Source organism: Culex pipiens, chromosome 2 (genome assembly GCF_016801865.2).
Source record: "Culex pipiens pallens isolate TS chromosome 2, TS_CPP_V2, whole genome shotgun sequence".
NCBI classification, from domain to species: Eukaryota; Metazoa; Arthropoda; class Insecta; order Diptera; family Culicidae; genus Culex; species Culex pipiens.
In genome coordinates this window covers 154,975,298-154,989,732 of record NC_068938.1, presented here as the reverse complement: position 1 = coordinate 154,989,732, position 14,435 = coordinate 154,975,298, and the positions used below count along the sequence as shown (strand labels likewise).

Below are 14,435 nucleotides of genomic sequence, written 5' to 3'. Positions count from 1 at the left end.
AATTTTTCTTATCCAAATTCATCATTCAAATTTGAGCAATAATTGCGTGGTAAGATTTTTTTTCAAAGAATTCATCAACTGACAATCAACCACCTAAGTGTTGAGTTCTATAGAATAGTCCATTGTTCAAAATTTATATCGATAGAAAATTTTGCGAAATTCCCGAAATAATCTTTCGTGTAAACAGCATTCCTAGCGCTTTTCTTGTTTTTTACAAGTAATACATTAAAAATGTGTCTTGGTTAATGAAGCATAGTAAGTGCTTGATTCAAACGAATAATTTCCTGGTGTACGGAAAATTTATTGTTTGCAATCACAAAATTGGCTTGGTTTTATGATGTTAAATGAAATTTCCAATCGGAGATTATGAAGATAAAACAGCTATTTTTTTAAAATATGAATATTTCCCACCTTAGGAAAAAATAAAGAAAAGAGGATTTTGACCAAAAGTTCACTTGAAAAGCATCATATTTTTTAGATGATGCAAATTTATTTTGGATACGACAATGACGCTTTTGAAAACAAAGTCATAATATGACTCGACGTTGCTTGTTAGTGTATTTGTTTGGTGAACAAACGTACCTACGAAACAATTGTATTTTTGTCGAGTTTGGACACTATAAAAGCAAACACTTGTTTTGATTCCACACACAATATGTATTCATGAAAACGATGGCAAGTTCTATTCCTAAACCATGCTGGGCAGCAGCAGTCGTCCAACGAGCCCTTCCTGGGTGGCCGTGGCAACATTGGCAATCAACTCGTTTGGATCACAACAGTACGTGTACCCGCGGGCGTAGTTTGCATAATTTTCATCAGTCCAGCCCGTTTCGGCGCATACATCCGTACAGATGAAATCCCACGGTTCGATGGCCGTTTCGAACGGATTGTTGGATGTGACAAACGCAATTCCGGCGTTCAGTTTTGGAGATTTGATTATCTTCCACAGCCAGCGAGGCGCTTCCAGTCCTCCATCTTCGAGGGAGATTTGAATTTGACGCCCGTCTTCATGAGGAAGGGTTAGAATTCCGTCAGTTCCCTGGATAATTACCAGATCTTCATGAAGACTGGCGGCAGTGTCTCGGGTGAGTCGTTCAACGCGAGCCCAATTTCCGTTGTTGACCACTTGCCACTTGGGAACAGCGTTGGTGAAAAAATACGTTGTAAACTGCCAACTCCGGTAGATACCGTCGGCATCGGGTGACATGTGACCACGGGCCATGAACGAGTTGGGAAACACAAACCTGGCAGCTTGCTCAGCCGAACCCAGCAACTGCGTCAAACGTTCCAACTGAGATGCCTGAGTGTAGGAAGTAGCGGGTCTCACGTGCGAAGGCATTCCAGCAACTTTCCATGCAGGTCGAGAGGATTCAACCATAGATCCTCGTACAGCAGCTCCGGGTAGAATGTGTCGTGTCCACAGTAGGGCAGCTCGTACCATATCGAAACACGTGTGGATGTACGGAATGAATCCATAGATCTGCGAGTTGAACCCGAGGTACAGCAGCGTTCCACGACCGCCACATGACTGACCGGTATTGATGGTATCCCCCGTAATCTGGTTGCGACACTGCAACTCCTGAGCAGCTACTTCGACCCCTTCCACGTTAAATGTAGTTCCATCAACACATGATTTATGACTAGTTGCTAAATTAGAGGCAACCAGAACGTTGTTGCTCCCAGAACACAACAGTGCCGTTTCTTCCTGAGTTGAATTCCACATCAACGCAGGACCATTTGGCGCCCATAGATGGGGTACCCCATCTTTAAAGTTCAAGTACACTGGATCTCGCGCTGGAATATCGGTGCGGATCACTACGGAACAGCGCTGGGCACTGACGATTGCTAATACTGCTAGCATAACTCCAAAAACACTTAGTGTACCCATCGCGAAGAAATCTCGGTTAATGGGGAGGTCCCTCGCGAGACTGGACCTTATGAAGGCCCAGACGAACAAGGAATTCAATCTTATCAATGGCTAGACGATAACAAGCAACAACCAAAATATCTTTTGGCGTAGAACGTTAACTGATTGCTATCGAGTCGCGTGAACAGGGTTCGAACGGAGGACGGTCAATGGTGGGTACGTAAATGTTCAATGATTCGGAGATTATCACGTTGAAGAAGATACCGAAATTACAAAGGTACACGGATAGAAATCTGTAATTAAATCCGGCAACTCCATGTTGTAGAACTTGTAAACATTGATTTTTTTCCATATTCTTCAGTATTTTTTTGATTTTGAAGAACAATGGTGTCGATTTTGAAAACATTTAAATTTACAAATTTGGGATCATCCATAAATAATTTTGATACTTTTTTGGAAAATTCAGATCCCCGCTTCCCCTCTTGTGGACAAAATTGTTCATACAAAGTGGTTCCGGGACTAAAATCGCCCTTAAAGCTAGTTCCGCAAGCGATCTCGGGCCCGGAAGCACTGTATTACGGCGAATTTCGTTTATCATTCCGGTTGGAACCGATCCAACCCATGGCTTTCTACCTACCTATATATGATATACAGCCTTGGATCCAACCAACCGGTCAGTGTCACAAGAAGTGTTCTAAAATATATCTAATTTGTGAATTTCTATTTACTAAGAAAATTAATAAGCCCGTGATAGCCAAAACCAAGCGCAAGCAAATCTGGAGTTTTTTTTTTTTTTTTGAAAAGGTCCAATAAACCAAAATTTCAGTTTTTGCATTTTGGGTGTTTTTCAATACCCCTGACTCAAGGCGGTTTCAAAAACACACCCAAAAAGCAAAAACTGAAAATTTGGTTTATTGGACCTTTTCAAAAAAACTCCAGAAATATCCCTTCGAGAAGCTCCACATCACACACCTTCTACGCTACCCGCCTGTCGTTGATCTCCTCCATGTCCACGCTGCGGTTGCCGAGCAGTTCCCGAGCCGTCCCCGGTACTTACGATCGAATCGTCCAACCCTTCCGTACACGGAGAAAAATTAGTTTCCAAAATCGCGAACAAGCGTTCATGGAAATGGGAACCACAAGCACTATGCGGAGTTTAACTGTAATATGTCGCTTACGTTATGTAGTTGTTTTAATGTAGACTGTTCTAAATGAATCATTAGCGGTGAGTTAAAAATGCTTCCGGTTCAAATTTTGATAAACCTCTTTATTGAATAATTACAAATTGTTGATAAGTCAGAAAAATTACAGTTGAAACAAAAAGAACCTTTTTAACGCACTTCGGAGCACTGAAACAGTTTTTGAATGAAGCAAAGCAGACAGCAATCGGAACCGGCTTTTTATCAAAACGTTCATAAAATGCCGTTTTATGCATTTTGCTACCGGTTTAAGTGCATAAAAACAGTTTTTCCAGTAGACTTTCGTTAGTACTTTTACAACTAGCAACCAAAGCAAAAGTTGAAGTTCAACAACACTTGGAATAATGGACAAATTTACCATTGCTGTTCTGCTACGTAAATTCAAAGAAATTTTTTAAATTTATAAATAAGAGGTAACCATTTCAATCCTTTCAGTGGCCCTTCTGGGTACTTCCTACGCCCAAAGCAACTGCCCAATGCCGTGTCCGCACATCATGGACCCGGTCTGTGGCACCGCCGACGGAAGAGACTACCGGTACTTTGCCAACGGTTGCCGGATGCAGGCCTACAACGAGTGCGAGCGCGGTTCCGAGAGGGGTGAGTTCTGTACTGGGAGTAGAATTATTTTGGTTTATTGTTCTGTATTTTTTTTTTCAGAACTTCATGAAGTTGACCTAAGCAACTGTGACGAACCAGGCTGGGAGTAGGAAAGAAATGTTTGAGTTGTAATCTTCAGATGAATAAAAAAAACGATGAATTATGAAATTTGTTTGTTGTTTTAAAATTACTCGCATAAGAGGAATCGAGTTATGCGGTTCAATGTCACTACACGACCTCTTGATAAGCTCATCTTGCTGCAAACCTGATGACAACATCTCATTCTATTCCGCGTCGTTCACGAGTAAGCAGCAACATGATCTTCCGTGTCTTGTTCAGCGGCGTTTGTCTGGTAGCTTTCGTTAGCTGTGACAAATATGTGAATAAATTCGATAGTATTTTCGGTTGCAAGCAAGCCAACGCCGTGAACAACTACAACCATCCAGCGGATTTCATTCCGACGGAACACTTTCAGAACGTGGGATCTGGCGTTAACTCGACCTTCTTCCGGCTGGGTATCTTCGGTAAAAGTGATGCCGTCATTCGATTTTCAAAGGTCGCCATGCCGTACAACAAGGATACCCTGCACGAAATTGGTAAGATTTGTGTGAACCTCCGGGTGAAGTTGTGAATCTCATCTGGTTTCTTTTAGTGATAGGCGCCGGAATGAATCGTCACACGGAGGTGCGGCGACAGATTCGGAATACCGTGGTGCTTCACCGTAATCACGTGCTCAAGAAGATACCCACACCGCAGATGCTGTCCGAGCTGGAGCCGTTCGTGCTGACTGTGGAGTTTGTGCAAGGTGGACTGGTGCGACTGACTCGGGATGGAGAGACGGAACCGTTCCTGGAGTTTTCGGATCCTTCGGCGGAGATCAGTTTCAACTATATTGGATTCTCCAACTGGTTGTCCAAGGTCATTTACTTTTTCGACTGCCCAGTTTACAACTTTGATGTGAGGATGGATAGTTTAAGGGTGTAGAGATAATTTGCAGCAGTTATTCAGATGCCGTTTATTGTAATTACAACAAACTTACACTCTGTTTAACAATTAAAGCTAACACTACAGCAACTACGATTTTCAAACATCCACCAAGTGATAATCCACCATTTGTAGGCAACATACTCTTGGTAAGTACAGTGTTAACCATAGCTTCATCGGGAGCATGCGGTACATATCTTACCAGCATGTTTGGATCACAACAGTACGTGAAACCTTTCTTGTAATCCGTAAACTGACTATCGGACCAACCTGTTTGCTGGCAAATGTTTTCACAAAGGAGCTGCTCCAACTTGGTTTCATACGGATTGTTCAACGTGACGAACGCAATTCCAGCGTTCAACTTCTCAGACTTGAGCACTTTCCAGCTCCACAGTGGAACCTCAATGCCAGCAGAAGCCAACGTGACCGGCGTCATCACTGATCCGGTGGCATGTGGCAGCTCCAGAACACCACGTGTGCCTTGCAGGACAATCAGATCTTCGTTCAAATGCGCCGCAATATCTCGGGTAAGCTCCTCGACGCGCTTCCAGTTGCCCTCGTTGACTTCCTGAAAATCAACACGTATGAAATACACAGAATCTAGCTTGCCCCATCAACCAATACCTTCCACTGTGGCACAGCATTTTCGTAGTAGAAACTTGCGTGTTGCCAGGTGTGAAATATGCCATCTCCAATTGGTGTCACGTGTCCCTTGACCAGGTACTGAGTGTCAGTGATATACTTTTTAGCATGATCTGCCGTACCCAATAGTTCCGTCATTCGTGCAAGTTGCTGTGCCTGACCGTACAGCGTGTCCGGATTAACCGCTTCAGTGAACAGGGCACTCTTCCGCCACGTTCCGGTGGTATCCGTAACGGCACCTGAAATTGTAGTTTAAGATGTAAACTCTGTAGAACGACTTCTCGTTAAACCTACTCTTGATTGCAGCTCCTGGAAGAACATGCTTCGTGTAGAGCACAGAAAATGTCAAACTATTCATGCAGGATTCAATGTACGTGATGAAGCCGTTCGTATCAGCATTGAATCCCAATCTGTACAGGTACCCGCGATGATTCCCACAGTACTCGGTCGTAGCCAAGATATCTCCAACAACCGCTTCCTTGCACTTGAGATCTTTAGCTTCCGCATCAGCTCCCTCGACCTTAAACACAGTTCCCTTGGAGCACGTTTTCTTCGTCAGCTGCTTAGTTGACTTTTCCAGGACATTTCCCGTTCCAGAGCACAGAAGAACCGTTTCTCCGGCGTCCTTGTCCCACTCCAGCGCAGGTCCGTCGAAATTCCACAGACTCAACGCTGTGCCGTTGACTTTGAGATAAACAGGATCATTCGTTGGGAGTGCGGACACTGCCACTGAACAGCGAGGTAACTGGAAATATAAGACATTCATCATTGATTCAGCCATAACGGCCAAGTTCTTCAATATGTTTGCCCATTGTCTCGCAATTCTAGTCAACTCATTACCGTTCAAACTTGTAACAACACTTCACACAAAGTGGTGAGATATCAACTTCTTACCTCGGTGGCTTCCCAAATGCTCGCCTCGCACTGCTCGATTGCTGTCTTTTTGCTGCTGTTTGAACTGGCCAGCGAAATGGTCGATATTACGAACGCGAACAGCGCCACGCTCAGGAACAGCACCAATTTATTGTTCAAGATAAAGTCTGCAAGTAAACATGGTTGGGGGGTGGCAATCATTGATATTGTAGATTGATATGAAAGAAATTCGTGGAAATTGTTTTCTCCTTTCGATTATCTTACAACAAGTTGCTGGGTGTTATCTTGTCCAATTATCTTCTAGTATTTATTAGCTTAAATCTTAGCTCAGAAGGACTCAATGCGGAAATAGTTGATTCCTAAAGATGACCTCAAAAAAGAGCAAAAAATGCAATTTGCCTTTATTAAAAGAACGTATCTTAAAATTGCAGTCTGTTAAATATTTCCTAAACTTTCGTTATCGAATGAAAATTCTAGATGAATTGTAGCTATTCGTGTCAGATCGGTGTCATAATCTAGTGATAGAAAATGATTCACTGTCTAAAATACTGTCAGTCTTCAATGATTTTATGAGTCACGTATTTTGCAATTCAGGCATTGTGTTTCACGTTCATTTTCTCACAGCTTCACTAATTTTACTTACTGAAGACAAACTCAATTTGGTTTTACCTTTAAATCCCTGCATCGTCATGTTTTCAATCAAATATATCACTCACAAAAAAAACTCTTCCCACAATATTGCCAGATATTCACTTGACCATGGCTACACTTGGACTAACCTGCAATGGCTTTGGGGTATCGTGCTCCAATTACCGATACTCGATGGTGGCCCTCTCCCCGCTCAAAGCCGATAAGAACCAATCCAATAGCCGAAGCGCAGGTTGATAACAATTTACGCGATAACGACTTATCTAAGGTGACGACACGCGTCGTGAAAAAAAAACGAACGAGTTGCTATCTTTGGCAGTGTTGGAATTGAGGCTCTGAAATGCAGGAAAATTGGGTCCTAAGATGAAGCTTAGATTGCTGCTATTATTGATTACAGCGATAGAGCTTATTTTTCTGAGCGCAATGACCCTTTAAGCGACCGCAAAGGATTTAAAATGGACAGAAAAGGTCCTACTTGACAGTTCGTTCCAAGGGGACCATAGTTGATCCATCGAAAAAAAAAATGTTTTTTTACCGTTGTACATAACAATTTACATAGGGTTTTAGTACCCAATTATGATATGTGTTATTTTTCCTTGAAGCAGTTACGATATAAGAGGTTTCACGCTGGTAACATACCAGGCGTTTCCATTAAAGTGAAACGGGACGCCAATTCTTGAACAACTTATGTTCAACTGAATTCAATTAATAAACTAGATAAATTGCTGTCTATCGCTATAATTAATTAATAATTATCAATTACAACACAAGGAACTGATTACTTAGTTACGATGTTTTCCTTAAACTGCCTTATTTATGTTATTTTTCAGGAACGAAAATTCGTAATAAAATTTTGATAAATATATGATGCGGCAAATATGCTCAGCTTATATTTCTTGACTGGTCTGTCAATTTTGATTGACAAAACAAAATCAAGTAAAATAAAACCTAATTTTCTTTGTTTGTATTTATTATCACTTTTATTCATTATTAAATTGAAATGTCAAAATCAGTCTTAAACAGAAAACCAAGAAAACTCCATTGGAAACAAACCACGTGACTCACTTCTCCAGCACACTTTCCACCTTCAAATCCCTCGGAATGTCTTCAATTGCAGCCTGTAAACTTTCCACCGTGCAACAATAGGTATAACCACGCTCGAAATTTTCAAAACTACTCCCAGCCCAACCGTACCGTTCGCAAACATCTTCGCAGAGCAACTCCTCGGCAGGCATCTCCGTCCGGAACGGATCGTTGTTGGTAACGAACGCAATTCCTGCCCGCGACGACGACGACGAAACAATTATCTTCCAGTACCACTTGGGTGCGCGGATTCCGCCAGCCTCAAGCGTTATCGGCACCGGCGTGCCATCAACGTGTGGCAGCCGAAGAATGTCGTGCACTCCGTCATAGACAATCACATCTTGCCCGAGCTGGGCTGCCTTGGCACGTGCCAGATTCTCCACCACAAGCCAGTTACCGGCGTTGACAATCTGTTTCAGGTTGGGGTGGGAAGTGAATCTCGGTTTGAAATAAAAACTTGCAATCAATTCACTCAATTACCTGCCACTGAGGTGCAACATTTACGTAAAAGAAGGTCGCCCACTGCCAGGACCGGTAGATTCCATCGGCATCCGGGGCCAGGTGGCCACGGGCTAGGTAATGCGATCCGCCTTGGATAAACTTCTTGGCTTGGTCCTCCGATCCCAGCAGTTCGCTGAGCCGTTGCAATTGAGCCTCTTGAGTGTAGGAGGTCGCTGGACTCACGTGTGCTGCAGCTCCAGCCACTTTGAAGCTCGGACGGTACTGTTCCTTGATTGCATCTGCCGTATAGACCACTCGAAATTAACTCTTTATGCTGTATTGATTACACCGGCTGACAAATGCACAACACTCACGTTCAATAGCAGCACCAGGAATCACGTGTTTGGTGTAGATCACCGATGCTTCTGGTCGATCGTAACACGACTCAATGTACGTCAGAAATCCCACGCCCTCAACGTCGAAGCCCAGCTTAAGCAACGTTCCTTTAACACCACAGCTCTCCTCCGTTGCCAGTGCATCTCCGGTCATACGTCCAGAGCATTGGACATCCAACGCAAGCACTGGTTCATCGTCCACTAGAAACTCCTGACCGGAAACGCAGGTCAACGAAGAGGTATGCTTGTCATCTGAGGGATACATCAAGGTTACAGAACATACCTCATCGCTAACTCATACAAATGCTTAACTGTTGTTCAGCTTGACCTTAGAACAAGCCACCAAAGTGGACTCCCCAGCTTCCCAGCTCAACTCAGGTCCTTCCGGCGCCCACAGTTGATTGTCCTTGATGAACAGCGGCTCCAGTGGACCCAGCTCTTCCTGCAGATTCACGGTGCATTCTGCAATACTACAAACATTAAAACTAAGACACACACACACACCACTCACTTAATTAGTCTCACGTGAATGCACCAGCAACTGCTGCACTGCTGTGACTACGAGCAGGCAGAACACTTTGTCAGCAGCTAGCAGGTGCATTATGGAGCAGCAGAGCGTTCGGAAATGTTTACCGTGCTATTATCAAGATTGCGCGCTTTATAGTGCTGAACGCAGCGTTTTTTGAACTATCAATTGGCCCGATGATAGCCCGCTAAGTCGGAGCTAATCTGCGTACCGCGCTGATAAGCGTCGGCGGGAATCGGGCGCGCAGACAGACAGGAATTAGTTGCGTCGTCTAATTGCAGCTAAACTTCAGCTGGCCTTTAAGCGGGATTGATTACATTAAAGTTTTACTCACTTCTGAGAGGATTTTGGTTGCAGATTCAAACGGCATCACCAGGTGTTTATAAGAAAACAGTTCATGATAGATTCGAAGAACTTTTTCACCAAAGTGTCACTGAATTTGTGCGGCGGAACGAGACACATGGGGCGAATTGGGGCAGCTGTTTTGGCCTTGTTACTGCACAATATTTGGATATTTTTGATTAGTTTTGGCTTGAACAGATACAGAATAACAAACATAGTGCATGGTTTTCAAAATTTTAAGCTTTTCAGGGCTCTAAAACTGCTGTCCCTATTAAGACTGTAGTCCCGAATCACCTCAGTTGACGGTACCTAAAGAGTTAAGTTCAAAAAGGAATATTATGGAACCTTTTTTTGTATACAGTATGTAAAAAAAGTATTTACACCCCTTGGGCACTATGCACATTTTGTGATGAAACATGTAAAAAAATTAAAGTTTGACAGGAACCTAGTACTACGTTTTGTTCAGAAACTCATGCCGAACAGTTTGCTACAAAAAGCTCATGAAAAGATGTTTTCTATAAAAAGTTATATAACAATAACTATTACAAAAATAAAAAAGGTGCAAAAAAAGTTTGTACACCTTTCGAAAAATTAACATATATAAAGTTATTTGTTGACAAATCACCATAAATCCAGTCTCCCAACTCCAAATATTTATTTAGCAATTCGATGGTAATATATTGACATTCAGTTAAATTGAAAGTTTGCAAAATTAAGTTTAGATAAGTTTTATATAGAATTTCCAGAGTTATATAAACTTTTATACTAAGTAGTTAGTAAACTTTATATTCAATCCAAATTATTTTTTTAATCAGTCAAGGATGCTTATTTGGAGTTGGGAGACAAGACAAATAACTTTATATATGTTAATTTTTCGAAAGGTTTACAAACTTTTTTAGCACTTTTTTTATTTTTGTAATAGTTATTGTTATATAACTTTTTATAGAAAACATCTTTTCATGAGCTTCTTGAAGCAAAATGTTCGGCATGAGTTTCTGAACAAAACGTAGTACTAGGTTCCTGTCAAACTTTAAATTGTTACATGTTTCATCACAAAATGTGCATAGTGCCCAAGGGGTGTAAATACTTTTTTTACATACTGTAAATGCTCATTAAATTAGTAGAAGACAACTTTTGCCAGAAAAACTAATGAAACAAATTTCTTTTTTATTTGGTTAACTCTTAAATGATTGAAATTGGCTATTCAACCTAGAACCACAACCTAGAACCGCAATACATTAGCCACCGCTGCCTCAGCCGGAATTGCCGGAATGGCCTGCATCAGCGATGCTACCGTACAGCAGTAGGTATAACCCCGGGCAAAATTTCCGTAGTTCGCGTTAGCCCAGCCATAGGTGGCACACACGTCCGTGCAGAGCATCTCCGCAGCCAGCATGCTCGTTCGGAACGGATCATTGTTGGTGATCAGCGCTATGCCCGAGTTGGTGTTCGGTGACTTGATGATCTTCCAGTACCACTTGGGAGCTTCTATTCCACCCGCTTCCAGGGTGATTGGGATTTGTTGGCCGTTCACATGGGGCAGCGTCATGACTCCGTGAGCGCCGTTGAAGATAAGGACGTCCTCTTGAAGACGACCTGCGATGTTACGGGCGGCGTTCTCCACGACCAACCAGTTACCTCCATTGGTTTGCTGAGGGATGAAGTGTACTTAGTTTCTTTTTTAAATCTACGTTGTGGTTAATAACCAACCTGCCATTGTGGAGCAACGTTCACATAGAAATAAGTAGCCCACTGCCACGACCGGAAAATACCATCAGCATCCGGAGCCAAGTGACCGCGAGACATGTACGAACTGGTGGTAATGAACCGGTCAGCTTGTTCCTGGGAACCCAGCAGAGCAGCCAGTCGAACTCTCTGTTGCGCAGTGGTGTACGAAGTTGCGGGACTGACATGGCCAGCAGTTCCCGCTACCTTGAAGGATGGCCGATACGACTCGCTGATGGCATCTGTAGCGAAATGTTAGTTTAATCATGACTTTACTACCCAACAGGCCTCCACCGATTACGTACGGTTGATGGCTCTCCCCGGAATAATGTGACGCGTGTAGATAACAGAAGCAGTGTTCACGTTGTAGCACGACTGAATGTAAGTAACGAGCTGGCCATCTGTCAGTCTGAACCCGATATTGCGGAATTGACCAGCACCACCAGCACATGCAGTCGTCGTGGCATCCAAATCACCCGTGATACGCTGCGTGCAGGTCAAAGCCCTCGAATCAACCTGCGTTCCACCGATGGTGAACGTCGTTCCAGCTTGACACGTCAACGATGCAGTTGAGACACCAACTGAAATACGACCCACCTAATCATTTCTTCGATTCAAGCCGCATTTATACCAGCCCTACATCCGTTAAGTTGTCCGTTTTGGCAAGAAATGGTAGTAGCCTCTCCGGAGTTCCACAGCAAAGCAGCGCCATTCGGTGCCCATAACTGATTTCCACGAAGAAACACCGGCTCCGGAGACGTCAAGTCGTTCCTGAGGTTCACCAGGCATTCTAGAAGCAGTTATTCACACAACCATGTCACTTCACTATCACAGCCCAGAAGAATCCGAACTTACGTCCCCATACGATCTGTAGAAACGCCGCCCAAACGGCCAAATATGTTAGTTGATTCATTTCTGGTACACGCTACAGGAACTGCCCGCGCAGCTTGACTGGACCCTAACTTTTCAGCAGGCACATTTTTATAGGTTCCTGCTATCGTACCAGATCTACACGTTTTCTTATCATATTCGTCTAGGAGTTGGTTGTACTACAAGAAGCCAAACGACAGCGAGATACCATTTTTGATCAGTAGCATCGCGGTGAGGTTTTCTACTGTAGACATACTATTCAAGCAGGTAAAGACAGTATTGTCCTGATCTACAGGTTAAAGCTTGATCGAGCAAATGGAGGCAAAATTGGCTAGTAAGATGTTAACTAAGTCAAGTAATAATTTTGATCGAGATAAGGCTGTCTCAATAGGTAAATCGAATTAAGCGATGTTCAGGGGACTCACTTCTGTCCAATCCCAACCGTATTGTTCGTTTCTCCCCAAAGGTCCAGTTTACATTGTTTCGATTCGAAACAATAACAAAAACTATGGGTCTGCTAACTATACTGGAGCTCACAAAGCAACGAATAAATCACTCATAGAAATTTAGTGAGATTTTATCCACAATCTTGCAATGATTTATTATTTATATTGCACAGATTTTTCTGTGTAATTTGATTCATTTCATTTTCTTCAATCAGCTGTATATCAGGTGTGGTGTAAATCAGGTGCAGCTTAAAAATATTTCAGTTGGATGGTTCTCAATCTGCATAAGCTCAGTTGCATACGCTTCGATTGGTATTTCTGGAATTATTTCCATTATATTTTTAACCGTACAATCCATTGAATCCATGAATCCATTTTCGTGATTTCCAAAATATTCTTCATACCAAAGTTCATGGCTGCAAATGTTTGGACAATGTTTATCATTTGCTACATTTGCATTGAACGGATCGTTACTGGTGATATAAGCGATGAAAGAACCATGAACAAAGTGTTCAAATTCCATGGTACGTATTCAAAAACGTACCATGGTATATGAACACTTTGTTTGTGGTTAAATTCCGCCAGCAACAAGTTAAGCGATCTTCTTAATTCACAATACTGTAAGATTCAATTCTTTCCCACTGTGTTGTCGCTGCACTAAAATGATTTGGTTTTCCTTCTTTATTGAGTTCAACTGAAATGAAAAATAACTCTTGTTTTTTTTTTTTTATCTTTCCTATTTTATATGTACACAGTTAAAACCATGGTTATATTGCCTAGGAAATTAGAACTTCTTTTATGTCAGAAAAAATTGATTTATCGTCTGAAAATGTTTAAATTTACCAACTTTATGATACACCATCACACTATGCACCATCTGAATTTAGTTGATTATCCGTATAGCACATGGCGAGAGTAGATTGATGAAGCTGGTGAAGCTCTTATCGTTGTAACAAACTATTATGTAGGGTGCAAAAATTTGCCCATTGGTGTCGAATCCAATGTACCGTATTGTTCCTTCATCAGTGAAACATTTTTTATTCGGTGCAACCCAAGCACTTCCTGATGGAGGATTTTTTCAGTATTGATTAGGCATTTTAATTCCTTACTTTCTACCGAAACACCATCAATTTTTAACTGAACAGCATCGCACACAAGTGTTGCTATCTTTTTGTCTCCTAGAACTGAAATATATAACATGAATTTAAATTTACTAATGAGCAATTCTCTACCAAATCCGGAAATGGATTTTCTTTGTATTTTTTGATTTGGCTCAAACTTTGTGGGGGCCTTCCCTATGACCAAATATGCTATTTTGTGTCTGATTGCGCACATAAGAGCGTCTGTATGATCCTGTCGCACTTTCGTTCCCGGTAATTACAAACAACTGTTGTTACGATACAAAACGAATCTATATTTAACAGAAACTCTTTATTCGCGTTTAAACTAAACTGTATTTAACAGAAACTGTACGGAACGGAACTGTTCCGACCTGTTCTGAAGTCTGTCAGGGAATGGGACTGATCTTGGGATGTTTTCCCTCAAAAAACTGAGCGGTCAGGACAAGTTCACTGACCCTTTTCCATCTGTTTGTGTTCTGTGAGTACAAATATGTGTGTGTTTACAAGTAACGTAGGGTGGGAAAACTAGACAACATAAACTGTGGCAAAAACTACACGAAAACAGTACAGTACAGAAGTTTCTGACTAGAATCTTAATCTTGTGTGTAAACAGTGTCATTGGTTCACCCATACAAGTCTCCATACAATTTTGGCAGCTGTCCATACAAAAATGGTA

The 14,435-nt window shown here is 42.1% G+C and overlaps 6 protein-coding genes across 6 annotated transcripts; 2 read left to right on the top strand and 4 right to left on the bottom strand.

Moving 5' to 3' along the window:
- Positions 1-688: 688 nt before the first annotated feature.
- Positions 689-1,888, bottom strand: LOC120425276 (uncharacterized). Its single transcript, XM_039589727.2, has one exon. It carries the CDS (start codon positions 1,886-1,888, stop codon positions 689-691), a length of 1,200 nt encoding a protein of 399 aa, XP_039445661.1.
- A 1,348-nt stretch (positions 1,889-3,236) lies between these two features.
- LOC120425278 (vasotab-TY2) lies at positions 3,237-3,831 on the top strand. Its single transcript, XM_039589729.2, has 3 exons — positions 3,237-3,441; positions 3,502-3,663; positions 3,724-3,831. The coding sequence occupies exons 1-3, from the start codon at positions 3,411-3,413 to the stop codon at positions 3,771-3,773; spliced, it is 243 nt and encodes an 80-aa protein (XP_039445663.1). The 5' UTR covers positions 3,237-3,410; the 3' UTR covers positions 3,774-3,831.
- Positions 3,832-3,862: 31 nt separating this feature from the next.
- On the top strand, positions 3,863-4,737 carry LOC120425277 (uncharacterized). Its single transcript, XM_039589728.2, has 2 exons — positions 3,863-4,259; positions 4,316-4,737. The coding sequence occupies exons 1-2, from the start codon at positions 3,932-3,934 to the stop codon at positions 4,645-4,647; spliced, it is 660 nt and encodes a 219-aa protein (XP_039445662.1). The 5' UTR covers positions 3,863-3,931; the 3' UTR covers positions 4,648-4,737.
- On the bottom strand, positions 4,645-6,966 carry LOC128092276 (uncharacterized). Its single transcript, XM_039589723.2, has 5 exons — positions 6,832-6,966; positions 6,184-6,329; positions 5,584-6,034; positions 5,272-5,528; positions 4,645-5,215 (listed from the first exon to the last, which is right to left on the bottom strand). The coding sequence occupies exons 1-5, from the start codon at positions 6,851-6,853 to the stop codon at positions 4,688-4,690; spliced, it is 1,404 nt and encodes a 467-aa protein (XP_039445657.1). The 5' UTR covers positions 6,854-6,966; the 3' UTR covers positions 4,645-4,687.
- Positions 6,943-9,435, bottom strand: LOC120425275 (uncharacterized). The gene is made up of 6 exons (XM_039589725.2): positions 9,255-9,435; positions 9,042-9,191; positions 8,709-8,981; positions 8,374-8,633; positions 7,876-8,303; positions 6,943-7,073 (listed from the first exon to the last, which is right to left on the bottom strand). Exons 1-6 carry the CDS (start codon positions 9,328-9,330, stop codon positions 7,070-7,072), a joined length of 1,191 nt encoding a protein of 396 aa, XP_039445659.1. The 5' UTR covers positions 9,331-9,435; the 3' UTR covers positions 6,943-7,069.
- A 1,294-nt stretch (positions 9,436-10,729) lies between these two features.
- Positions 10,730-12,306, bottom strand: LOC120425280 (uncharacterized). Its single transcript, XM_039589731.2, has 5 exons — positions 12,178-12,306; positions 11,963-12,112; positions 11,628-11,903; positions 11,308-11,564; positions 10,730-11,248 (listed from the first exon to the last, which is right to left on the bottom strand). The coding sequence occupies exons 1-5, from the start codon at positions 12,233-12,235 to the stop codon at positions 10,820-10,822; spliced, it is 1,170 nt and encodes a 389-aa protein (XP_039445665.1). The 5' UTR covers positions 12,236-12,306; the 3' UTR covers positions 10,730-10,819.
- Between the last annotated feature and the right edge of the window lie 2,129 nt (positions 12,307-14,435).